At 43.4% G+C, this 25,612-nt stretch overlaps 1 protein-coding gene across 6 annotated transcripts in view; it reads right to left on the reverse strand.

The window, feature by feature from the left end:
• Nucleotides 1-9,775: 9,775 nt before the first annotated feature.
• The window catches only part of LOC147611243 (ribonuclease III domain-containing protein RNC1, chloroplastic-like), a 50,016-nt gene continuing 34,179 nt past the window's right edge, over nt 9,776-25,612 (reverse strand). Inside the window, exons 4-6 of one of the 6 annotated variants that reach the window (XM_086785055.1) lie at nt 12,585-12,671; nt 12,379-12,471; nt 9,776-10,251 (exon numbers count right to left, since the gene is read on the reverse strand). In XM_086785055.1, the coding sequence (XP_086641181.1) occupies nt 10,249-10,251; nt 12,379-12,471; nt 12,585-12,671 (183 nt within the window). In that variant the 3' untranslated portion in view covers nt 9,776-10,248. Of the gene's footprint in view, nt 10,252-10,317; nt 10,445-11,309; nt 12,472-12,584; nt 12,672-12,849; nt 12,950-13,038; nt 13,532-25,612 lie in introns of those variants that run through there. The other 5 variants (XM_086785052.1, XM_086785054.1, XM_086785051.1 and 2 more) reach the window with 5 other exon arrangements.

The raw sequence follows: 25,612 nt of genomic DNA on the forward strand, positions 1-25,612 counted from the left end.
CTTACAATTGACATAGATATTAGTAAGGATCTAACTAGGTGGAGGCCTTTCTTTAGTTCAACAAATTTTTGATTAAGATGCTAACCCTACCATGGTAATGGCCATTTTCCATAATGATATATATCTTACAAACCATGTATGCTTATGCGCCTTACACCCCATAGTACTCAACTTTAGGTCATGGTGTTGTAAAAGTACTAATAAACTCTACAATTTTGGATGATAGGGAAGAAATGCTTGAGCTCTTTATGCCTTCTAACCTTCCCTCTACCCTTGTCTTCCCTCTACCCTTTTGTCAATTTTGAAACTCTCACTAGCTTATTTGTATGGTTAGAGAAGAAATGCTTGAGCTCTTTATGCCTTCTAACCTTCCCTCTACCCTTGTCTTCCCTCTACCCTTTTGTCAATTTTGAAACTCTCACTAGCTTATTTGTATGGTTCTAAACCTAGGCATGGATAGAGGTCTATGATACCTACAAGTACATAAGCCTACATAAAAGTATCATATACTATCCTTACGGTATCCTAAAGATTTATCATAAAATTTATAAGCATCTAGAGTAAATTTTGATATCTGTGGTATATGTTTTTTGTCTTAAAACATATTGAATATCCTACTATTATAACTCAAATAATAATTAAAACTTAATACATTCTAAATAACACTCAAATCCCTCCACACTCAACTCCTTATGATGATCAAGATGGAGGGGCAAAATGCTTATGCTTATACATATCCACTTAATAGGCCTCTCTCCTCTAAGCTTCTTCTGCCTCATGAGCAAGATTTTGAACCTATTAATAATTAGAGGAACCTAATACCTTAGACTTCTTCTTTACATCATATTTTTCCATCCCACTGACATTCTCACCTTGGAGGATTCGAGGAGTCCCTAACCCCAAAGACGACCCCGAAGTCGACAATAGCAACATACACTGAGGTAAACCCTCCACCCTTCTAAACGCCTATAGATTATTCTAAGGAAGATATCTTGGGGTAACTCTCTATAATAGATTATGAAGACCTAATTAGAATGGGCAATTGAAATTTCCTTTGTAACTTTCCAAACTATGTATGTTTAGTTTTTTAAAAGCTTTTAAATTCTATGAAGAGCCAATTTTGAATACACCTGTTTAATTTAAAGCTTGTGAAGTCATTGCTTATCCTTTTGCTCTTGATCTTGGTGAAAGACTTTGTAGCTACTTGTCGAGAATGAAGATTTTTGTGTAGGTTTGTTGTTGTAGAAGACTTCATTATCGCATCATGATAAACTTGAAAAAATCTTCAAGGAAAGCTCTGCACATGTTGATTAGCCAAGACTATGAAGTACATGCCTGCTTGTCATTGATTAGTGCTCTCTTCTCTGACTGTTTTTTTGAATTTTGGTGATTATGAAAGAAATAAATAATGTTTAAGTTGTGTACAAAGTATTAATGCTATACATGTTGGGTCAATAACAATTTTTATGATATTAAATTTTCCAACAAGCTCCCTCTCGATGCAAACATGGTGAAATGTCTAGGAGTATGGTGTCTTAGAGGGTTTTAAGGAAGATGAGACTATCTCCTTGGGTCACCACCTTAAGAGTTTCCTTTACTCACTTTGATGTAAGCTTGATGAAACCATCCTTTCTAAATGCTATGTTGAGAAGTCCTAGGTGATGGTACACATGTGCGTGCTTGAGAAGTGCTTACATCCAACTGAAGAGGTAGCAATGTGATTTCATAGTGAATTTTGCTTAGATACTCTTCATTTTGTATCCGGGTATGTCTATTTCCTCTTGAGGGGATGTTGCACTAAAGAGTTGTAGTTCAGTAGCGTGAGTTGATGCTTTGATGGGTGAAGAAGACTCTTGGCAAGGAGGTCTATGGATTTTTTATATTGAAGCATGGTTTGATTCCCCCCTTGTTGAGCTATGTTGTACCCTCAAAATATTTTTAGGTAGCCAAGTTTGGAGAGGTGGGGATGTTGTAGACACATCCATAAGTGCCTGACTCTCAGTGAAGCAAGTGCTACTGGTGGTGGAGTTGTCACAGTCTCTGTTTGGATAGGTTTCCTCTTCCAAGTGTGATTTGGACATTGGGGCACATTGGTGGTCATTGATGAACATACCTTGATGTACTTGGGTTGGGGTAAGATGGTAGTTTGTTTTTTCTTACGACAAACCCAAATCCAAGAATTTCCTTTATGAAAGCCTTGTGCTTTTAAAAGCTCCTTTTGGTTTTGGTTATCTTTCTTGTGCTCTTATACATGAGCAACAACATGGTAAGTTGGATTATAAGGTGGTAAAATGCATTTTTGGGGAAAACAATTTAGAAACCAAAGGGTATAGGCTCTATATGGATTTTGGTAAGTAGAGATGTTATCTTTCTTTAGAACTCAATTCAACCCATTCTTTTCTGCAAAACAATAGCAAAATCTATGCTCACATTGCATCTTTGATACACTCCTACCTTTATATAATATTGGAAAACCATATGTGGAGCAAAGAAATGCTCAACAAGGTGAACTCGAACTTCTGAGAATAAGGGTGTGAGGCCTACTATGTTCCTCGTCGTGTAATATTCGTGCTCACTTATCTTATACTCACTCGGAGGTGGGCTTGGACATGCTAATGTGTAGGGACGTGCACTGATCCTTTTCCTAGAGAAGTCGGTGCCTTTGATGGAGTCAAAATAAAGTTTTCACCTATCACATTAAAGAAAATATTATGGTGACTATGGAAGTCCGAATTCACCTCTCGTAGAGTCCTCCTTCATTACATTATCTAGCAATGCAAAATTTTATTAGGTTGGTTCCAGAGGTAGAGATAGAGGCTCTGAAACTGGCTCTTTTTGTGGCTTCTTAATAATGATCACAAAAGTTTGGCTAGCTTCCTTTAGCATGCTCTGAGGTTCCCTTAGTGGTTCTATGATTGACTTTGGAATAGGGTCTAGGATATGCTTAGGAAGGAACCTGCACCTTCCTTATTATAAACTCTTAGGCTTGTTTTATTCTCTCTTTCTCCAACACAAGGTTAGTATACTCTTTGAGTTTCTTTGGAAGGTTTGTGTAATCAATGGGTTTTTTGGTTTGAGAGAAATATCTCTCATTGTCTCAATATAGGAGGCATCTTTAGAGATGTCATCCAAACCGCTGGTCACGATGTCGTCTTTGAAAATTGTTCTTGCATTGTATTTTCTTGTGTCTCTTTGAGGTTTTCTTCTTTTGGATCTTTGGTTCTAATTATTTAGCCTTTTTAGGGGCTACTCTGCAGCCTTTGGGGCTTGTGCCTCAAGATCTCTACTAGCTTCAAGGTTGAAGCTTCAGCTTTCTTCTTCTTAGTTGCCTTTGATGGTTCTTTGGCAACTATCCTCATATTGGTCCTCCTTATATAATTAACAAGTTAAGACTCACCAACAAGTGGCTTGATGCTCTTTCCACAGGAGTGATTGTCACTCTGTTGGAGTAATCCTTGAAAGAATTTTTAAACCCATACGCATTACATGTGCCTCCATATAGAATGGCATTGGGGTTTGGCACTAGATTTATTGATGGATTTGGTGTCCGTAGTGTGATGGCTCTATGAGATACTCAAGTGCGGTCCCTTGTAATGGAAACATTGGAGAGGTGGCATGCATAACATATTATTAAAGTCTCTCGCTCTTTCTTGCTATAGCATAGCTTTGAACAAGGAGGTATAGTCAATGGATGGGGATTTCCTAGATATGAATCGTATTGCTCATATTACTCCTAGTAGCTGACTCGTAGCTCTCATGTTCTAGACTCTCAAAGTCTGCCATCCGTTGCCAAAGTCGTTGAGTACTGTTATACTGGTATAGTTCCAAGAGGAACTGGTTGGAGTGGTAATGTTGGGATATCGAGTTCAACTAGTTCTGTAGATATTGATGACCCGCCTGGGTGATAACTTTCGCACTTATATCACTAGCATGGTTAGTGAGATTATGGTGGATATGTTGTCAGTGGATGATGAGCTGTGTGATAGCCACTTTGGAGTACTAGAGTTATGGCATAGTTATAGCACCAGCTCATGTAGTTAGGTTCACACGATGGATCGACTATTATATGTCCTACTAGGAGAGTACTTTCCCTTATAGTATATACTCTTATCTCTTTATGTTAATGTTGTGGAGAAGAGGAGAAGAAAAATCAACCATCCATCTCTCTCTTGTGTCTTACTCCCTCTTGTGTGTGTGTTTTCTTGCAAGGAACTCAAGCTCTCCCTCTCCCCTACATTCTCTTTATAGTATCAAAGCTTTGGTTTGTGTGAGAGCTAAGGAGACAAGCAAGAGACAAGAACAAGGCAAGCAAGGAAGCGGTACTACATGGGCAAGGGTATTTCCATCTCTTTCCCTTTTTGATGTTGGAGCAACACCTTCGATAGCTATGATGAAAGCTACAAGCAGACAAGGAAGCCTCATTGTTTCAAACCAATGCTTAGAAAACCATTAAAAAAGATTTGGACAGTAGGCCGAAGCTACCTCCCTCATGGAGACGTGATCTTCCATTCAAACTAGCTCTTTCCAAAGAAAAGAAAACTATTGACTACAAAAACTTTCCAAAGAAACTCAAGGAGTAGTACCCCAACCCCATGTTATAGAAAGAGCGAATGAAGCAAGCCCGAGAGCTTGTGAAAGGTGCACCCTGAACTAGAGCAAATACTTGAGCAATTTGTCGAGTACAAGCCACTGATTCTACCTAAACTGAACCCTAACCCCATCCCAAAGAAAGCCTATATGACTAATGAGGGAACTTCATAGCATTCCAAAGGCCTTGATCAAAATCGAAACCATTCTTAAGAGGGCACAAAGACCCAGTTTTGGATCCTCTGCCTCTGGAACCAATCCGACCCTATTCTACATTACTAGATGCAGTGAAGGATGACTCAGTGGGAGGTGAGTCCTCCTTCACTGAGTCCTCTCATAGTCCGCTGGCAAAGTCAGTAAGTACTACTATAGTGGTGCGGTTCCAAAAGAAACCAATTGGGGTAGTTATACCAGAGGTGGGTATGGCATTAGTGGTGGTTCGTACATACCTCTTGGTATAGGGTTCTGATAATTTGTAGTGGTATTTACATACCTCTCAGTATATGGTTGTGATAATTGGGCACTGGATTATGCACCACTTGAGAGGCATTTGTTATGGGTGGTAGGGCTAGCTTTGGTGTCGGGAGCATAGGTTGGGGTGTTGGGTTTCCCTAGTATCAACAATGAGTTGTGTCATGGCTTTTGTGGCATTGTTAATGAGCAAAATACTATTGTTGTCTAGGCCTTAGCTTCAAACACTCCATGCTTGTATGATTTGCGAATTGCGCACCAAACCATATACCTTCGAATAGATATGGGTGTCCTATTTGGCTAGGGATGGGGTTGCCCTTAGGGATAGCCCTACCACTGTTGGCGTAAATGGTTTAGCAGATTCTTTGCCAACTCTCCATGTCCTTAACTAGGACTCTAGCTTGTGCTGGCTAGGCTCCCTTGGTTGTTGAGGCTTTGGATGATGCGTCCCCTATCTCTTGGTTCAGGTGGATGACTTCTACATCCTTGTCTTGCATATTGTCTACTAGGTCTATTGGCTCGCAAGAGAAGCACTCACAGATGTAATGCCTAGACCAGTAGAGATGGTCACGAAGCCTCTTGTTTTTGAGGCCAATCATAAATCGGTTAATGAGCGATAAGTCATCTAGTCTCTCGTGGTGGGTGGGTCCTGCATCTCATATGGAGATACTTTGTTCTAGAAATATAATCCCACATTGTTTCGCCCTCCTCTTGCTTGAGGTTATAGATCTGCATGGTGGGGCTCGATCTGACTCCATTGGGAAAGAATCCCACAATAAATGTGTGTCTCAAGACCTCATAGGCTAGCCTTTCCCTATGAGTGTAGAAACCTAAACCACTAGCCTACTTTGTCTTTAAGACAAAGTTCAAATGAGCAGATCTTGGTGGGATCAGCAATCCATCCCCATGGCCTCACAAAACTTCAAGGAAGCTCTTGTGCATGAGGAAGCGAGTGCAAATGATGCAAGGGAGGAACAACTCACAAATCAATTTTTCCATGTTGAAGTACATTGAGCTACGCATGAGCAAAGCAATGTCAATGAAGCGGCACATGAAAATGTCAATGTGTTGTGGTTTTGCCGAACTCTGAGCCTCTATTTGGTTGCACCCCCCTGCCTGTTTCAAACACTATCCTCAACAAGTCTTCTGCATATTCACATGGTGATGGAAGCTAAGGAGGTGGTTGCACGATATCCTTTGTTTTACGGTATAGGATCTCTTGCCTTACGGGATTAGGCTACACAATTTCCAATGGCACTTGCCCTCCACCAGCCTGCTGGCTTTGAGGTTGCAGGCTCTACGGCAGAGGATGTGGTCTGTGAATGCCCTTGTGGATCTCTTCGTGATGAGGTTGTCCCAAACACTAACTCCTTACCCTTGTATGAGGAACATGACGACAAAGGATGCGGTCTGTGAATGCCCTTGTGGATCTTTTTGTGATGAGGTTGTCCCAAACATCAACTCCGTACCCTTGTACGGGTCCCTGTTCCTCATCCAAATGTAGAAGAACTAGAACTCGATTCTATAGTAGTAAAGGCACTTCTATATTGGGCTCCTGTGGTGGAGAGTGAGAGTCCTGCATGGTGGGGCTCGATCTGACTCCACTGGGAAAGAATCCCACAATAAATGTGTGTCTCAAGACCTCATAAGCTAGCCTTTCCCTATGAGTGTAGAAACCTAAACCACTAGCCTACTTTGTCTTTAAGACAAAGTTCAAATGAGCAGATCTTGGTGGGATCAGCAATCCATCCCCATGGCCTCACAAAACTTCAAGGAAGCTCTTGTGCATGAGGAAGCGAGTGCAAATGATGCAAGGGAGGAACAACTCACAAATCAATTTTTCCATGTTGAAGTACATTGAGCTACGCATGAGCAAAGCAATGTCAATGAAGCGGCACATGAAAATGTCAATGTGTTGTGGTTTTGCCGAACTCTGAGCCTCTATTTGGTTGCACCCCCCTGCCTGTTTCAAACACTATCCTCAACAAGTCTTCTGCATATTCACATGGTGATGGAAGCTAAGGAGATGGTTGCACGATATCCTTTGTTTTACGGTATAGGATCTCTTGCCTTACGGGATTAGGCTACACAGTTTCCAATGGCACTTGCCCTCCACCAGCCTGCTGGCTTTGAGGTTGCAGGCTCTACGGCAGAGGATGTGGTCTGTGACTGCCCTTGTGGATCTCTTCGTGATGAGGTTGTCCCAAACACTAACTCCTTACCCTTGTATGAGGAACATGACGACAAAGGATGCGGTCTGTGAATGCCCTTGTGGATCTTTTTGTGATGAGGTTGTCCCAAACATCAACTCCGTACCCTTGTACGGGTCCCTGTTCCTCATCCAAATGTAGAAGAACTAGAACTCGATTCTATAGTAGTAAAGGCACTTCTATATTGGGCTCCTGTGGTGGAGAGTGAGAGTCCTGTTTGCGTTGTGTGTGCTTGTTGTTGTGTGTAATGTGGAACACTTTTCCCTTGGTGGTACAGCAAAAGAGACATGTCCCGTTTGCCATAATTGTGATTGTTGGGTTGTTTGTTGGTCATGGTCTACTTGGAATAAACCCAGCTTAGGATCGACACGAAATGCTTGAAACATTGTGGCGTCAGACATGGTTTGACCACCTCCTGTGGGAGCGAACCTTGAGGTTCCAAGTCCTACTCCTGCTCCTTTACAAGAGTTGCATCCAAAAATAGGGCAATTGAAGGAATTCTTCATAAAATTTAAGGTGTTGTTTATAGAGCCAATTGGTTAATCCATTGGGCGCCTCCTGTTTCCAGGTGTTCCATTGTTCCTCCATAAACATTTGTGCTTCGCTGGCTCATTTCTTTCCAAAGCTCGTGGATTGAGGTGGATCCATAGGAGTCTAACCTTCTAAACTCGAGCACTCTGTTGAGTGATGTGGGATGGGTTTGAGGAGGTCTTGTTTGATGCACTGCAATTCAGTGTATTGTCATTTCCAACAAATTATGTTCGCATCAAAGGTCCTGGGTTCTTTTGGATCACGTTTAAGAATATTTTTAGACAAGTTTTTTATTTTTTTTGTAAAGTCTTTTTTTTTAATTGTTAGGCTCATGTGTCCACATTCATGCCTCTAGACTCACGTCTCTAGGCTCATGTCTGTACGTTCACGTTTCTGGACTCACGTATGCAGGTTCACATCTCTAGGCTCATGACTTTTGGCTCACATATGCAAGTTCACGTATCCAGGTTGACGTTTTGTAGCTCATGTATATAGGTTCACACCTCTTGACTCACATATGCAACTACGTTCACGTGTCCAGGTTCACATATGTAGGCTCATGCCCTTTTTGTATAAACTCGACGAGTCACGTCCCTAGTATGAAATAGGCCTATCTAGGGCACAAAAATCTAGGAATGAAATAAGCCTATTTGGGACACGAAAATCTATGAAATAAGCCTATCTATTATGAAATAGGCCTATCTGGGACACGAAAATCCAGGAATTGGGCCTATGATAGGATTAGTGTGCACTTATTATGGGTAATAAGTGTACTTAATTACGAAGAAAAAGAATTTTCCTTGGAAATTGTAGCTGATACAGATTGAATAACAACAAAATCTTCCAAGGACATGGGTAGGTGTATCCGTGCGAGTCTTTATGGGCTATAAAAATTGGTCTATACTCTATTAGGAATACTTACCTCTGAGCTCCCGTTTGTAAGCTCCCTCTATTGCTGCAAGTTCACATATCCAAGCTCATGGCTCACATCTCCAAGCTCACGTGTTCAAATTCATGTCTTTTTGTGGAGAACTGTGGACTCACATTTCCTACCCAAGAGCTAGTTTGACCTTGATGGGGTGACATTAAGGATTTTTATTGTTTTTCTATGGTTTAGCATGCTTCTACTCTATGCATGAACACATTATGAACAAAAATTGATTGTTTCACTATGGTTCAGCCTAATGGAGCTCGATGATCATGTTTTCGGAGTGGATTCCACTCCTAATCACAATTACTAAGCTAATTCTTGGATCAAAGCAATGAAATCTAAGCCTCTTGGTCTCCAATTTCATGAACCAAGGTCTTACCCTACCAATAGATGAAAATAGAATGCCCTAACTTCAAATAAAAATCACATAAAAACAAACACATCAATTACTCCGAAACCATATATTTTTCGAGTGTAACCTCCAAATCAACAACAGGCAATATTAGGTGATCCCGGAATAGATGAAAAAATGGAGCAATGCCACATGTTCTTACCTTAGCCTTGCCAAATCTGTGTCGGGCTTTGCCTTAGAGCCACAATTTACAACTTCCCATGTGGGTGAGATAGCTGGTCTGTCAGCATCCTCACTCTATTGTCACACTAGAATGCTCCTTGTCAAAGGGGGTGAAGGGAGAGCTCTCAATGCCTAGATGGAGGCAAAAAGAGATAGTCCTTCATGATAATTCTCTCACAAAAGGCGAGTAAAGAAGAAGAAAATGGAAGAGAAAAACCGACACTCTACACATATTCGAACAAGCATCCATCAAGCAAGTACGAATACAATAGCATACAAGCAAGTACGAAGGGGAAAGAAGGAGCTCACAAAAAAACTATTGCAAGGGAATGATTAAAATGACTTATATATAAATAACTAGTTTTCACACTAGACCCACCAAACTTAAAAATGATCTGGACGTTACTCATCTTAAACAATTGTATACACTACGTCCGTAGACTTTCCCTATTTGTCATTAAAGCGTATGGTAAGGTTGCTTTATATGTTCCAGCACCGTCTTACAACCTTATCACGCAAGATGGCAAAGCACCTTACTATAGGTGGGACCGCCGAAACCATGTTTACCTATGTAGTGGTTACCACACCCTCATTCATATTAAGCAAGTCCTGCTGCCTTTTCAAATATGCAACTCTAACCTCATTTTTTCACCAATACATCGTTTCACAATCTTGCTTAATCAAATATGAGGTATAATGAACCGTTTATTTGACAAAGCAATGAGAGACGTGGCATCTTCATCCTTTGCTCTTGAGTCGGAGCAAGTGGCTCAAGTTGTATATGCACTTATTAAGCACCCTCTCCCCTCGGCTCTTTGCGGCGTTGCAAGCTAAAAGCTGAACGAGTGTCATCACTACTGACACGACGCCAAAGGCCATTAGAGACCAACAAATTCTTGATCATAAAGCTCTGGAGAGAATACTTTGTCCCATCAAGCTTTATCTTACTGTGCCAAAACACCAAAATACTCCTCTTACTTAATGGGCCATAATGCACACACGAAATCACTAAATGCTACAGGTAACCACACAAGGCAAACTTTATCCTCTTGATGGAAAATCTTCATCAAATGTGCACTCAAAATGTACTCAAGGCAAACCCAATTGCCCCTCCATTATGCGATCGATCGCATTCACTGCCTGTAAGGCAATAAATAAACATCTAGAAATAAAATACATCAAAAATTGTTGCCAAATTTGAGCGTAAAACTTCAAAAAGCACATAAAACGTTGATCCTACAACTCTTGAAGCTAATTTTGTAGTGATTTGTTATAATCCCTTAAATTTTGACAAAACCCTCACCCCAAAAAAAAAAAAAAATCCAGCCTAGAAGTTCGTCACTTTTTTAAGGCAGCTCTAATTTTAACAAATCCCCACATTTTGAAGTGTGCAAGTACAAGTAATAGTCAACATGTATACATCAAGTACATGTATACATCAAGTACATTAGGGTGTACGATTGGCATGTATGAAAACCTTTATTGTACGAAGCAACGAGACAATGTACGAACGGATACAGGCTAGGCAAAAATGTGTCGAGGTAAAAGGTCCATTTTCACACATTTGATGAGGTGCAAAAATATAAGGCCACATCACACCAAAATTAAGCTGAGAAAAACCTTTATATGTGAAGGTAAAAAGTGCCCCTGGTTAGTCCATGTTCACTCGTGTCACTACTAAATCTGTGTTTCTCTACAAATTCAGTATACTGTATGGTCTCATAGATCCTTGGGCCTTTCAAAGACATTAATATAACTCTCTCTCTCTCTCTCTCTCTCTCTCTCTCTCACACACACACACACACTAAGGATTTAGGTTGGGTTAATCAAGTTTAAGGATAAGGTTATGCTTAGGGTCATCAATTACGTTTAGGATTAAGGTAAAGGCCAAATCGGGTTTGAATGCATGCATGCCAATTTCCTCAGTAGTGTGGTTCGATAGCCAAGTCCCCCCAGCTCATGTGGATTCCTTGAATTGACTGACCCAAAGTGAAAACATGAGACAAACATAATAGAATTCTTTGAATTGACTGATCTGCATGAGCTCCATGACTCGAATGCCACATGGCATGTAGCTTCAAAAGCCTATAAAGAAGCTTGTGTGTTTTCTGTGGTCGTATAGAGTCCAGTCCACATGTACAGCTCCCAACAACATTTGTGGAAACTCTAAATACCAAATTACCATACTAAGGGTAAACAAGAAGATGTATTGCAAACACACATGAGCTCTGCAGTTTGATATGTAAGTAGTGAGTTTGAAATAAATCATCATAAAGTCCTGCCGTTTAGGCCATCATGAGCAGATCTGCATCATGGCTCTTCCTTTCTCTTCCTAGGCATTAGGGAGAACCATTTCTCCAATATTGGAACTCCAATGAGAGTACACCATTAGGTGAGAGCTCTGTGGTACCACTGTCACAACTCAGATGCAGTGAAGTTTTGGTGAGAACCGGCATGACTAGCTGTTGCAAAATGACTCCCTCCTCCTGCCCCCTCTTTCTCCAGACTAGCACGTAACCTGGCTGGGTATGAGTGAGGGCTTTAGAGAAACCAGCATTGATAGTACTGTTGATCCCCCTTGAATCTTTGAACAAAAGTAAGGGCTTTTTTTCTCTCCTTTACAATACAACAAGAAAATTCCTTAAAATGATTCTCCTCACCCATATCCAGGCAACCCTGTGGTATGTGTAAGACAACTCGAGCACATACTAGCGTTCGGAAGCTTATCAAGCAGGAAATAAACCGTCTACTACAGCAAGGTGGTATGTTTCCTGCAGAAAGGCATGCATATTGTGCTCCTCCTTGAACACCGGTCAGTGGGCAGATTTTCTTGTAAAATTGCAGACTCGTGACCTTTTTTCTGTCTTTGATCGCTCGAAGTCAAAGATTTGGCACATAAGACGCCTGACTTCTGCCTTACCATATACGGCATACCCAAGGCCATGCAATGCTTGCGACACACTTATACTAGCAATCTTCTGAGAGTTTCTGCTTCTATAAATTAGCCCTTGGGTCTCATCTGCATATAAAATGTAATTATGTAGCTTATGTTCACGCAAATATTTGCCACATACCCTGTTGAACAGCAGCCTGCGGTGCTTCTCTTGCAGCCAAACAGCAGGACCATCCAAGTGCTTTAAAACCAGCTTTTCTGCCATGACAAGATCCTGTGATGAGGCAGACACAAAAGCCCTTGTTTTGTCAAGTAAGAAGCCAGGAAGCCTGTTACCATATCAGGATTCAGGCAAAGGAGATAATACAAGAAGAGCTGTTAACTCGCCTGAATCTTTTGTCCCAGATATTCTAGTCGTTCATTGCAGAAACGAGGATGTTCACACTTGTAGGCCAAAGGATCAAGAAAACAAAGCTGCACACAATTCACCATCAAAACATAGAAATGTATCTTAGTTCCACCGCAACTTGGCTGATTTCATATGCCTGAACATGCAAAGCCAAAATCCTAGTCTTCATTAGTATGATTCTACATAAAACCTAGTCTAAACCTATGAATTGACCTGCAGAAAGCCCAAGGACCAATTCTCATTCAAAAACTACCTTGCTCACTTCAAATGTAATAAGAACCCATGAATGCTCGGAATTGTTGATGGATTTTCATTAAAAAAGCTTCTAGGGCAGATCACACAGCTGTAATGAGGAATAATGTGAGAACACTTCAATTCAATAAAGGAAGAGATTTTTATTAATGAGTGTGGAAGGCCAAAATGGCCTATGAAACCAAAAAAGTACAGTGTGTATACAATCTGTAATCGACCATCCCCTAAATGCTAATTGCAACAAAGACACAATATATTTAACGAATTTTTTGAGAGGGTTTTTCACCATGAGTTAATATATTTAGTGACAAGCTTAAGTGCCAAAAATCTACTGGTGCATTATGTGTGAAAACAGTTTTTTGTCCAGCCCTAAAAAGGGATTTTACTAGGCTTTTATTGGTTTTATTTGGGATTTTTGTGTCTTTGCTGCTGGCTGACAGCCTTTAGGCTGGCCGACCAGCACTCCCTCATACTATATATAGGTTAGCCTCATCATTCATCATGGTGTACCACTTCTTGACCATATCCATTACCATCTGCTGCTGCTGCCGGGCCTTACAACACATTGCTTTATCATCATCGCCTGACAGTACAGCACCTCAGCGTTTACTCCACACCTTGGGACAGCAGCCCACTCTCTGCTACAGGCCACACCGTGGGACAGCAGCCCTCTCTGCTACATTCAGTACATCAGCGTTACATACCTGTTCATGGGACAGCAGCCCTCTCTGGTAGTGCATTATGTACATGCCAAGGCTGCAAGCTAATTCCGTGTCAAAGGAACAGGGTTACAAAGCAGGTTAAGGATCTCATCTTCTGGGGGCCTACAGGGTGAACCCTCTTATCATATGGATAAATATCAGGCTATTTGTCTACGCGGTATTGCCGTAGGCATTTTCTGGCCTTCAGCCCGCAAATGCTTGCATGTACATAAGAGGGTTTTCTTCTTATGTGCTGATTTGATTTTCAAGTTGGGACACCGAGCATGCTTTAACCTAGTGACAAGGACGCTGGCAGCTAAAGGAAAGGTCAGGGGTTCAAATTTTGTGTAGCAGAGATTTTTACATATTGCGTGTTTTTATATACTATTTTAGTGTACTGTGGGTCATATAATTATTAGACTTGGATTTTTAGGGAGCACGAGCCAATCAACAAAAAGGGGGACTGAAATCTGGTGCATGCATGGCACTGCCATGGCAAGTAGGCCGAAATATAACCACAAGCCAACCGTCCACGTGTCCATGAAACATATTGACGATCCTTCTCTGCCCTGGTTGACCATGTAGTTGTTGTCTTTTATGGACTCTTCATGAACTCCTTTAGGTTGTAGATGTGGCTCCATACATCCTGGGTTTGTGGATACTGCAAATCTTCAAGTTTTCTCAAGACAAGTCCCTTGTGGGTGGGCCTCAATCCAAGCTCTAACTGAGTGGTTCTGTGAGGTCATATTTTCTGGCTCCCTCAATCTATGTTGACCGATCCCTGGAAAAAAAAAAGTAAATGAGGAACTGGTTTCCATTTTTCCAAATGAAATTGTACCTTTTTCATGAGTGGCTCCCTAGGTATATAAACTTCATGCAAATCCACACTTCTGGCACTATTACTCGATGATGCCCCATGAACGCAGAGACCGATCACTTTATTGTCGACCTTAGGGTTGGCAAAATTGATTTGCAGCAGACTTCGCCCGTTCCTCCCAGATCTCATTCATGACACTCAGACAGGCTTTGTCCAAGATAGGAGCATCTTGGACAATATCTTCACCTTTTTTGAGGTGCAAAGTGGGCTCAGCAGAGCAGGCAACCTCTGGCCACTTTATTGTTGAATTTTGAGAAAGCATATGATGGAGTGGACTGGTCTTTCTTGGAGGGCACTCTTAGAAGGCTTGGCTTTCCCGCCGCAAGAGTGGATTATGGGGGTGTCGGGGCCTTTATCATTGTGCCAACAGCAGAGTGACTATTGGAGGCCGTCACAGTAACAAAAAAACCTATTTCTAGCTTTCGAAACCTCGAAACCTCGAAACATTTTTTAAAAACCTTGAAACCTCTCGAGTACGACAATTTTGCCCAAATTTCAGGTTTCACCCCCCCCCCCCCCCCCCACACACACACACACACACACACGCACCCTCCGCCCCTTTGATTTTTCTGAGATTTTTTAATTTTTGTTTTTCTTCCATATCCTCCTCATCACCTTCCTTCCCTCTTCTTCCCCTGCCTCCCTCCTTCCCTTTCCATCTTCTTCTAGTTCTTTCACCTCTAGTCCTCCTTCCTTCATTCTCTCCTCTTCTTTTTCTTTTCTCTTCTTCTCTCCTCATCTTCTCCCTTGCTCTTCTTCTCCTCTCTTCTTTTCCCTTTTTCTTCATACACCATTCTTCAATGTCATAAATCTTTCCCAATTTCTACCTTCTCTTCTTCAATTTCTTAAGAATCCTTGATTGAACCACTTGTGGCATCTAATCAAGCAAAATTGCCATAATGCCTCACCAAAGCAAGAATGGTTCCGCGAAATGTGTGAGAAACCATTTTTTCATCATTACACTACGTTTTTAGATGGCTACTATAAGTTCTTTAAGTATTTATACTTTATGAAATTATTGATTTTTCGAAGCCTCGCAGTTTCTTAGCCGAGGGACGAAACCTTTTGAAACAAAACCTGAAAAACCTTGAAACAAAAAAAAACTCGAAACGTTTCTTGTGACTATGGAGACCGTATGGGTGATCATAGTTGTTTTTGTACGGCGTACAATGCCATATCGTACGGAATACCGTACGATGCAATACCCTGCGGACTCATACGGATTTTCTAGAAAAAAAAAAATTCTCGAATTTTTTTTTGGTTCCCCTCCCCCCTCTCCCCCCCCCCAAAAAAAAAGGGTTATGGTCTTGTTTTTGCTTGTCTGTGGCTATTTGACCTTCCTCTGTACTATGATGCTTCCCTACTTTTTAAAATACTCCATATCTCGAAATTGAAAATACCTATGTTTAAGTATTTTTTTTAAATACCGTATTTTATCCAACGATAATAATTTTGTTAATGTCATACCATATTTTCCCATACGGTATCATATCATACGAATCATACCGTATCGTACCTGACAACTATGTGGTTCACCTACAACAGTCTATGGGACAGGGATGTCCTCTTGCACCTCATTTGTTTTTGTTCTTGGCCGAGGCCATGTCTTATTTTCTTCAAGACGGCACAACGGGTATTCATGGCCTAAGGTTACCTTTGGATTTATGTGAGGACCTCCTCGATACAAAGTATGCTAATGATACAGCTTTGTATGTTGAGGATCATGCACAGGTCTTGGAGCATGTGCGAGTTGTTCTTGATACTTTTTGCTTGGCAGCAGGAGCAAAGATTAACTGGAATAAGTCTTTGGGTTTCCTAACCTCTCCTCTGGCTTCTCCTACTTGGGGTCAACAGTGGGGATTCACTTGGATTGGTCGTGGGCAAACAGCTCACTATTTAGGTTTCTAGGTTAGCCTTGACGTATCGGCAGTATTCCATGGATAGTTTTGTATCACCCCAGTGAGATAGCTATGTATATGTTTTCTTTCTGTTTTATTTTCCATTCCATGATGAGATATGCCATGGACATTATTGTATCACTTTGGTCTCATAGGCCCATTGGATCTTTAGTAGACGCTTAATATATCGTTCTTTTCTTTCTTTCTTTCTTTCTCTCTCTCTCTCTCCCCTCCTGCAACTCTCTCTCTCTCTCTCTCTCTCTCTCTCTCTCTCTCTCTCTCTCTCAAGGCTCTCTCTGCCGCACCTCGCCGGACCCCTACACAGGCTGAAATTTGATTCGTTTTGTGCTTGAAATATATATTATAACTCTTGGGTCGTCTTGACATTTCTCCATTTTCTTGATTTCTTTTTGTGCATATGCCATAGATGCCGCGTGCACCGAGTTCCATATGGGCAAGACATACCATCATTCAAGGCACACCCAACACCCCAAGTGTCGGTCGCTCCAACATGCGCGTGTGGAAGTGCAAATATTGTGGAGGAATATTTACTAGCACATCCACTCGTGTTATTTATCATGTTGGCCAAGGTACGGGAGGCGGCATTGGACCATGTGCAAATGCACCACAAGAGGCAGTTGATGAGATTCGGCGGAAAAACCCACGGATCTTCCTCGGATTACAACTTGGTAGGGCTAGTAGAGTCATCATTGAGGATGAGCAGCTAGATACACCTGCGCATATGGACCCATCAACTGTTGGGGGCCCGCATGTTCATATGTGGGTGGATAGATGTCACAGTCAGGCTCAACGTAAGGGCCATCCATAGGTTCAAGTGCAGGTCCTAGCCGAAAGAGGGCTAGAGTAGATGATGGACAGTCTCATGTGGAGAATATTGCATGTGGTAGTGCAAGACGACACCATCAAGCCACTCTACGTGGTACATTGAACCAATCCTCGTGGGTGAAGGAGAGGCAGCGGAAGGCAGAGATAGAGATAGAGATAGAGAGCACTCTCATTGAGTGCAATCTCTCTTTCAATGTCGTTCGCACAGATCAGTGGAAGAAAATGATTAAAGCCATCTCCGATGTAGGTCCATGTGAGAAGTAGAATGGATTAGACTACCAGAAGATGCGGACAACCATGCTAGAGGATGAGAAACAACGCATGGAGAATGCACTAGATGTCAAAATACACAGCGGAGATGATAACCAAATCTGAGACCACAAGAGCAAGTAGAGTGCAGAAAATAGACAGCAGTGTAACTCTTATCTATACACAAGATCCCGCAATGAAAACAAGATACAATGATGTGGGGGCCATGGGGCCATTTTATATGGCCCCATAAATGCAGTCGGCCAGTGGAGAAACAGGCCGCCAACCTCACGACTTGGTCTCCTCCAGTCGGCCAGCCAAAAAACCTCCACGACCTCAACAGAAAAAGTCGCCCAGCTCCATATGCACACGAGTGCAGTCGGCCAGCTTCTGTGTGATCCTGCCAGCATAGGGCAACCACCCACACCATGGAAAAATAGGGAAAAATGGGAAAAAAATACGACGAGTCAAGAAAAATGAGAAAACACCTATACAGGGCGGGCACACCCACAACAGAGGCCCTGGTGTCTGATAAAGACAGGAGATGACTTGTAACACGCCCTCTCAGCTCCTGGCTGTGAAATCAACCCTAGGGAGCTGGAGTGCCGCCTAAGCGTAGCCTAAGGTAGAGACTTCGTGAAGAGGTCCGCCACATTGTCCTCTGTCGAACAATAAAGTAGCAAGATGTCACTAGCCAAGATCTTCTCATGTACAAAGTGATATTGTATCTCTATGTGCTTGGTCCGGGCATGGAAGACCGGGTTCCGAGCAATAGCTATACAACTCTTGTTATCACACTGAATGATTGTGGGCTCCTTCTGTGGAAACCCAATCTCGCCTAGCAGCCTCCGTAGCCACACAACCTCGCAAGCAACACCACAAGCAGCCCGGTACTCTACCTCTGTCGAAGATAGGGCAATAGTTGGCTGCCTCTTACTGCTCCAAGAAACTGCTCCGAGCCGAGGGTAAAACTGTAACCTGAAGTAGATCTCCTCGTGTCTAGATCTCCTCCCCAATCTGAGTCACTCCAACTTTGGAGTCTGACTACATCCCCTCTTGTGTAAAAGAGTCCTAGATCCTTCGTACTCTGCAGATACCGCATGATCCGCAATCTTGCGTCCCAATGAGACTTCAATGGCGTCTGCATAAAAGAGCTCAACAGCCCCACAGAGAAGCTCAGGTAGCAACTAGATCAATGAACCAACCAACTTCCGATACTGCGAGGCATGAACTGGCTCACAAGGATCATTAACAGTTAACTTTGTTTTTGGGTCCATCGCGAAGTAATAGGCTTGCAGTTTTCCATCCCAAAGGCCTCAAGCAACTCATGAACATGCCGCTGCTGAGAGACAAAAAACCCCCTCCGGGTCTGCCAGATCTCCAATCCCAAAAAGAAGCGGAGTAAGCCTAGGTCGGTCATCTCAAACTCCTTTGACAAGGCAGCCTTCGTCACGTCAATGTGCTCCACCTGACCGCCGGTGAGGATGAGATCATCCACATAAAGGATGACAATCGTAACCATGCCGCGTTCTCGAAAGAGATACAGGTTGGGATCTGCAACCTATCTCTGAAAACCAATCCGAACAAAGAAGGAATCAATCTTTTGATTCCAAGCCCTAGGAGTCTGCTTAAGACCATACAAGGCCTTACGTAACCTGTAAACCATCCCTTCTGATCCTGGAACAACAAAGCCTGGAGGCTACTCAACATACACCTCCTCCTACAGATCACCATTAAGGAACACAGATTTTACATCCATTTGATACACGGACCACCTCTGAGAAGAAGCAACGGCAAGAACGGTCCGAATCGTGGTCATCCGTGCTGTCGGTGCAAAGGTATCCTCGTAGTCGCCTGGCCGCTGAGCATAACCTTTAGCCATGAGTCTAGCTTTGTGTTTGTCCACCGACCCATCTGACGCATATTTGGTCTTAAAGACCCATTTGACACCAATGCCTGACCGTTTCGACGGCCTCGGTACCAACTCCCATGTTTTGTTCTTCTTGATGGCATCAAGTTCCACCTGCATGGCTTTCCTCCAAGTATCCTATGAAAGGGCTTCCTTAACGGAAGTGGGCTCCTTGTCCCGCATAATACGAGACATCAAAGCATAGTTTACCTAAAGAAGCTCCGTTGTATTGCTTTTGTCGCGGACTCTGGGCGATCTTCGACGGCCGTCCTCAGTGGTCCACTCGGAGGGTAATGTAACACACGGAAGCTCTAAGGGTCTTCTTTCAGCCCTAAACACTCTTGGAAAACCATCTGATGCCAAACGCAAATATATATATATATATATATATAGAGAGAGAGAGAGAGAGAGAGAGAGAGAGAGAGAGAGAGATGTGCTGGAAATTCAGTATATAGATATAGTACAAAAAGGTACTCTTACACAGCCCTAGGCTGCCTTCATCTAAAAGGTGAACAACACCCAAAACTGTCCCCCTATGGGACTCCTAGAGACCCAATCCCTAGAGGATTGAATGGTTCTAACAAGGAGCATTCTCGCCTATTTATAGGTCTTTGGCATGCTTGGGAAAAATGGCCGACTGCTGGTCGGCCAGCAGTCTTGCCCCCCTTTAATCCATAAATTCCAACGCTGCCCTTTGGTTGGTCCAGCCGCCCACCTTCTGTAAGCAACTGGACAGTCCCCTTTTCTTGGTTCAGCTTCAGCCGACACAACTCTGACGTCATCCTTCATGCAGCCGTCACTCCATTCTGGCAATAGCATTCTGTGCTCCTAAATTCTGGTTCTAACTGTCTTTTTTTGGTTGCCTTCCTCTGGACTAGCCCTGAGAAGGTACATGGCATTGATCATGCACATGACATCCCCCTCTGCTAAACTTGATGACGGGATTCCAACCTGCTCTTGGATGACTGTTGTCAGGCGTTTTTCTGAGAGGTGTTTTGGGCTTGTGTACATATGAATGCATGGCATGTGTGAAGGCTTTGCTATGGAATGCGTTGGCAGGTGTTCAGGGTGGATGGATTTGTTTTGGGCTTGTACAGGTTTGTCTGGAACGTGGTCTACTGGAGGTCTGCTGGAGATGACATCAGCTGCTCGGTCGCTTTGTTTGTGTGCGCGTCCAAAGTATAAGTGGGCACACCAGGTTGTATTTGAAGATGTGGAAGCATGGGGCCAAGGTTGCCTTGAATTTGGTGTGAAATGAAAAGGTTGGTGCTATAGTGGCCATTTTCTAAGCTTTGAAAAAAGAATAAATGACCATCCACGTGGCCAATAAAGCAATGACCACATGGAGGTCTCTTGAGCTGCCAACGTAAAAGAAGTGAGCCTCTGGAAGGTTGGCGAAGACGAAAACGCCTAGATAGGTTGCCGCCTCGTTGTGGAAAAACGGCCCTGGTCATTTTGCAGAGAAAGGCGAAGGGAGCTGCCGCCTTTGAAGCTGGTGTGGAGACGCAAGGGGCCCGTCAGAGGAGCTGAAGCCGGCAGAGAGCTGGTGATAGCAGCAGAGGGAAGCGTGGCTGCAGGCGACGGGGCTACAGCTGAGGCCGACAGTGGACAGCGTGAGCAGGTGCCGACTGCAGAGAGAAGCCGCTGCTGGACCGAAGAAGTGGGTCGGGTCGCTTGGGAGATGGCCACCTTTTGGGATGCGAAAGATGGCACCGAGGGGCAGTGAAGAAGGAACGCGTGGCCGTATGGGGGATACTAAGAGCTGGTGTTGAGCTGGCGGCTTCCGAGGTGGTGGCGGAGGCCTTGGAGGTGATGGTCGTCTACGAGTGCAGGAGCAGATGTTGTGAGGCTGGCAGAGGATCAGCACACAGAGAGAGAGAGAGAGAGAGAGAGAGAGAGAGAGAGAGAGAGAGGTGTTGAAGTAGCTACTGCTGGCGACACACACAGAAGTGATGGGCTGCAGAGAGAGTTGAGGGTTAGCTGGTGGAGCGCCCTCTGAAGAGAGAAGTGGCCGGGTTCTTTCTGGTGTGGTTGGCACAGTACGCAGGCGAGAGGTTCGCGGTGATTGAGGATGTGGTGTATCCTCGGCAGTGACAGGTCAGAGTGTTGATGTGTTTGTGGTTGCAAAGGCTTGGTCGTCAGACGCAAGGTCGTAATTCCTAAGGTGGTGTGGCCATGGTGGAATTCCCTTGGCAGTAAATCCAAGCCTGAGTGTTTGTAAGTTGTGTGAGTAAGGCTTCTGTGTCGGGAGAAGCTTGTATGAAGTGTTTTCTGGGAATATATTGCTGGGTGTTTGCTTTGTCTATGGTGCCCCTATTTTGTGCTGTCTTTTTGGTGTGGGTGGTGTGGTGAACTGAGAGAAGTGTTCCAGCCGGTGGCTGGTGGTGCCCCCGTTCGTGTTTGTGTTTCCAAGGTTGGGAGGTGAAGGGCTATAGAGGCATGGTCTTTTTTTCTTGTTTTCACCTCACATGCTTTCTGGTGCCCCCACTGAGGAGAACTCTAGTGTTGTTCTTTGCCTAGAAGGGTGTATGTCCCACTGAGGAGAGCTCAGGGATTGTTACAAGTTGTCATGATGTGGTCTTATCCAGAATTTCATGGCAGGAAGGGTGAGGATTGTGTGACTTTTTGGAGCAAATGGAGTTGGCATGCATTAGCAATCATGTGACAGATGAAGAGCAGGTTTTGAAGCTGATAAAGATTTTCTTGAAGGGAGATGCCCGAAGCTGGCTTAAGGATTTTGAAGTAGAGGATGCGGCATGTAAGCTACATGGTGTTTTGACCTTAGACAGGTTGAAAGAAGGTCTTTTGGAGCATTTTCAACAAGTGGAGGATTTTAGTGTGCTTTGGCAGGAGTTGAGCATCTTGAAGCAGGTCCATGGGCAATCACTGGATGATTTTGTGCAGGTATTTACTTGTCTGTGGGGTAAGTGGTGTATGACATTGAAGCAGGAAGTTCCTCTTGGCAAGAGTTGAGCATCTTGAAGCAGGTCCATGGGCAATCACTGGATGATTTTGTGCAGGTATTTACTTGTCTGTGGGGTAAGTGGTGTATGACATTGAAGCAGGAAGTTCCTCCTATGTTTCTGAAGAAGAGCTTGTTTATTGATGGTTTGCTACCCCATTTGAAGGTCAGGGTTGAGTTGAAGAATCCCAAGTCATTTGATGATGCAGTTAGGGTTGCTAGGGAAAAGGAAGGCAAGATTTTGAGGCAGATGGAGATAGGTATTTATCCGTATGAAGGTGTTGTGTCTGCAAGGGATATGCAGGTAAATTTGGTTGAGGTGGATAAGAGTCCTATGCAAAGTTTGATTAGACAGGAACCTCAAAGGCCTATACAGGTGCAAAGGGGGATGTTTTATGTGCCTTCTGATTTTTTTCCAAAGTCTTTAAAGCATGTGAAGGTGGATGGAAAGCAAGATGAGGAATCTGGGTCAAGGTTTGAGACTTTTGCAGATAAGGAGTTGCCAATGGATTCTTCTTTGGATGGGAACGTCATGGCTGTTCATGACAGTGAGTTGGAAGGTCCTATTGGAGATCATTTGCATTCGGATCTGGATGACATGCATGCACATGGAAGCAAAGAGCATGATGCCTTGGGATTGGTTGATGATAAGAAGGAAGAGGAGCTAGATACAGGATGCTTTGAGGATGATTCTTTGACAGATTTCTACAGGGGAGGAGGATGGGGTAGAGAGACTTGTGGTGAAGTGAAGACGGTATGCAATGCGGATATGGAGAGCATGGAGGAAGATCCTATTATTATGGATTTTCTTGGACAGCTTGATGGTGGTATGGTACCTGCGATGAATGATGTGGATGTTTTTCCATTTGATGCATTATGTGCTGGGGAGTCTTTGGACGATGATACCAGGGGGATTGACAACACTCAAGAAGATATGCATGTAGATTTGGCTGATGAAGAGCATTGTGATATGAGTATTGTGCTTGAGGATGATATATGGGAAGTTGCTAGCCTTGATGAGCAGGAGCCAGAGATGGAGATGGATGCAGATATGGTTGAGAGTGTAACTAAGGCTTCTTTGCGTGTTGCTGAAATGCTAAAAGCAAAGTCCATGGATGACAAGGGTCCTTTCTATTTTGTGCTGTCTTTTTGGTGTGGGTGGTGTGGTGAACTGAGAGAAGTGTTCCAGCCGGTGGCTGGTGGTGCCCCCGTTCGTGTTTGTGTTTCCAAGGTTGGGAGGTGAAGGGCTATAGAGGCATGGTCTTTTTTTCTTGTTTTCACCTCACAACTGTCATCATCTCAAATCTTTCCCCAAAGTCCCTCTGTCATCCATCCATCCCTGACAACCCTTTTTGAATGGGAGAATTAATTAGGGTTATTCATGTAGGAGACATACACACAGTGAAGAAGGGAGAGAGAGAGAGAGTTGTGGGGATAAGTCAACTCAAGGTGACTCCCCTATCACACATGTATATTGCACTAGTACACATAGTGCACTTAGTACATTAAAAGTACTAAGTGTAGTATGTATTATAACTTATGGGCTTGTACACACTATAAGGGTGGGCATAATGCCTTTACCCCAACAACCTCCCACTTAAAGGCAAAGTGCCCTTAAATGAAGGAAAAGAAAAATCAGCATGTACATGATAATATACAAGGCCATATCAAGGCTGAAACTAGCCTCATCCAATGCCCATCAAGTGTCTGCAATGAGCAAACCGCTCCGGAGGCAAACTCTTTGTCAACAGATCAGCCGGGTTGTCATCCGTATGAATCTTAACAAGCTGAATTTGCTTGTTCTCTATCACCTCTCTGATGAAGTGATACTTCACATCCACATGCTTCGTCTTTGCATGAAAGACAGGGTTCTTTGCCAACTGGATGGCACTCTGACTGTCACAATGCAACAATGGAATATCCCCTGTGTAACCCAAATCAACCACTAACCGAGATAGCCATAATGCCTCCTTGCAAGCCTCTGTGGCTGCAATATACTCGGCCTCTGTAGTAGATAAGGCAGTGCACTTCTGCATCCTGGATATCCATGACACAGCACCTCCTGTGAATGTAAACACATAACCAATAGTAGACTTCCGGTTATCTGGATGACCGGCATAATCCGAATCCGTGTAACCATGCACTAATGCATCCTGTTTGCCAAAACAAATGCACATATCCTGTGTGCCCTTCAGGTATCTCATGACACCTTTCACTGCTTCCCAATGCTTCTTGCCAGGGTTGGCCATGTATCTAGAAACCACTCCCACTGCAAATGCAATGTCTGGCCTAGTAGCAACCATGGCATACATGAGACTACCACAATGAAGCATACGGAATCTTGGCCATATCAGCCCTGCCACTATCTGACTGTGGGCTGTCCATAGCACTGAGTTTCACATATGGAGGCAAAGGAGTACTAGTCTTCTTCCCCCCATCCATATTGAACCTCTGCAAAACTTTGCCAATGTATTCCTTCTGAGACAAATACAACACATGCTGATTTCTGTCCCGAAGTATCCGCATACCCAAAATGTGATTTGCACCACCCAAATCCTTCATATCAAAGGTTTGATGCAGCCTCTTCTTCAAGGCATCCATCTCTTTACGAGATTTCCCGGCAATCAACATATCATCAACATACAAGATGAGGATCAATAGACTGCCATCCAAAGCTTTCTTGGTGTATAAGCAGTGATCTATGTCACTTCTCCTGAAATTCTGGGATTTCATGAATGTATCAAATTTATGATACCATTCCCTTGGTGCCTGTTTGAGCCCATAAAGCCTCTTTTTCAGCTTGCATACAAGCTTCTCCTTTCCAATTACTGCATAACCCTCTGGCTGTTGCATATATATCTCCTCATGGAGATCACCGTGAAGAAAAGCAGTCTTCGCATCCATCTGAATCAAATCCAGATCATCATGAGCAACCAAAGCTAATACAGCTCTAAGTGTGGTCATTTTGACCACTGGAGAGAAGATCTCATCAAAGTCCACACCATATTCCTGCTTGAAGCCCTTAGCCACTAGCCTGGCTTTGTATCTTGGCTTTGCATCAGGTGCAACTTTGAGCCTGTATACCCACTTGCATGGCAAAACCTTCTTGCCTGCAGGCAAATGCACCAACTTCCATGTTCCATTTTTGTGCAGAGAATCCATCTCTGACTTCATGGCACGCTCCCAAAGAGCTTTGTCTGCCCTCTGTAAAGCCTCCTTATAACATGAGGGCTCCCCACAGTCAGTTAGCATCAAGTAGTCAACCCCTGGAACAAACCTGTCAGGGGCTCTGGAGGGTCTTGTGGACCTCCG

Source organism: Cibotium barometz, chromosome 47 (genome assembly GCF_041138505.1).
Source record: "Cibotium barometz isolate CiBa-2024 chromosome 47, ASM4113850v1, whole genome shotgun sequence".
Taxonomy (NCBI): Eukaryota; Viridiplantae; Streptophyta; class Polypodiopsida; order Cyatheales; family Cibotiaceae; genus Cibotium; species Cibotium barometz.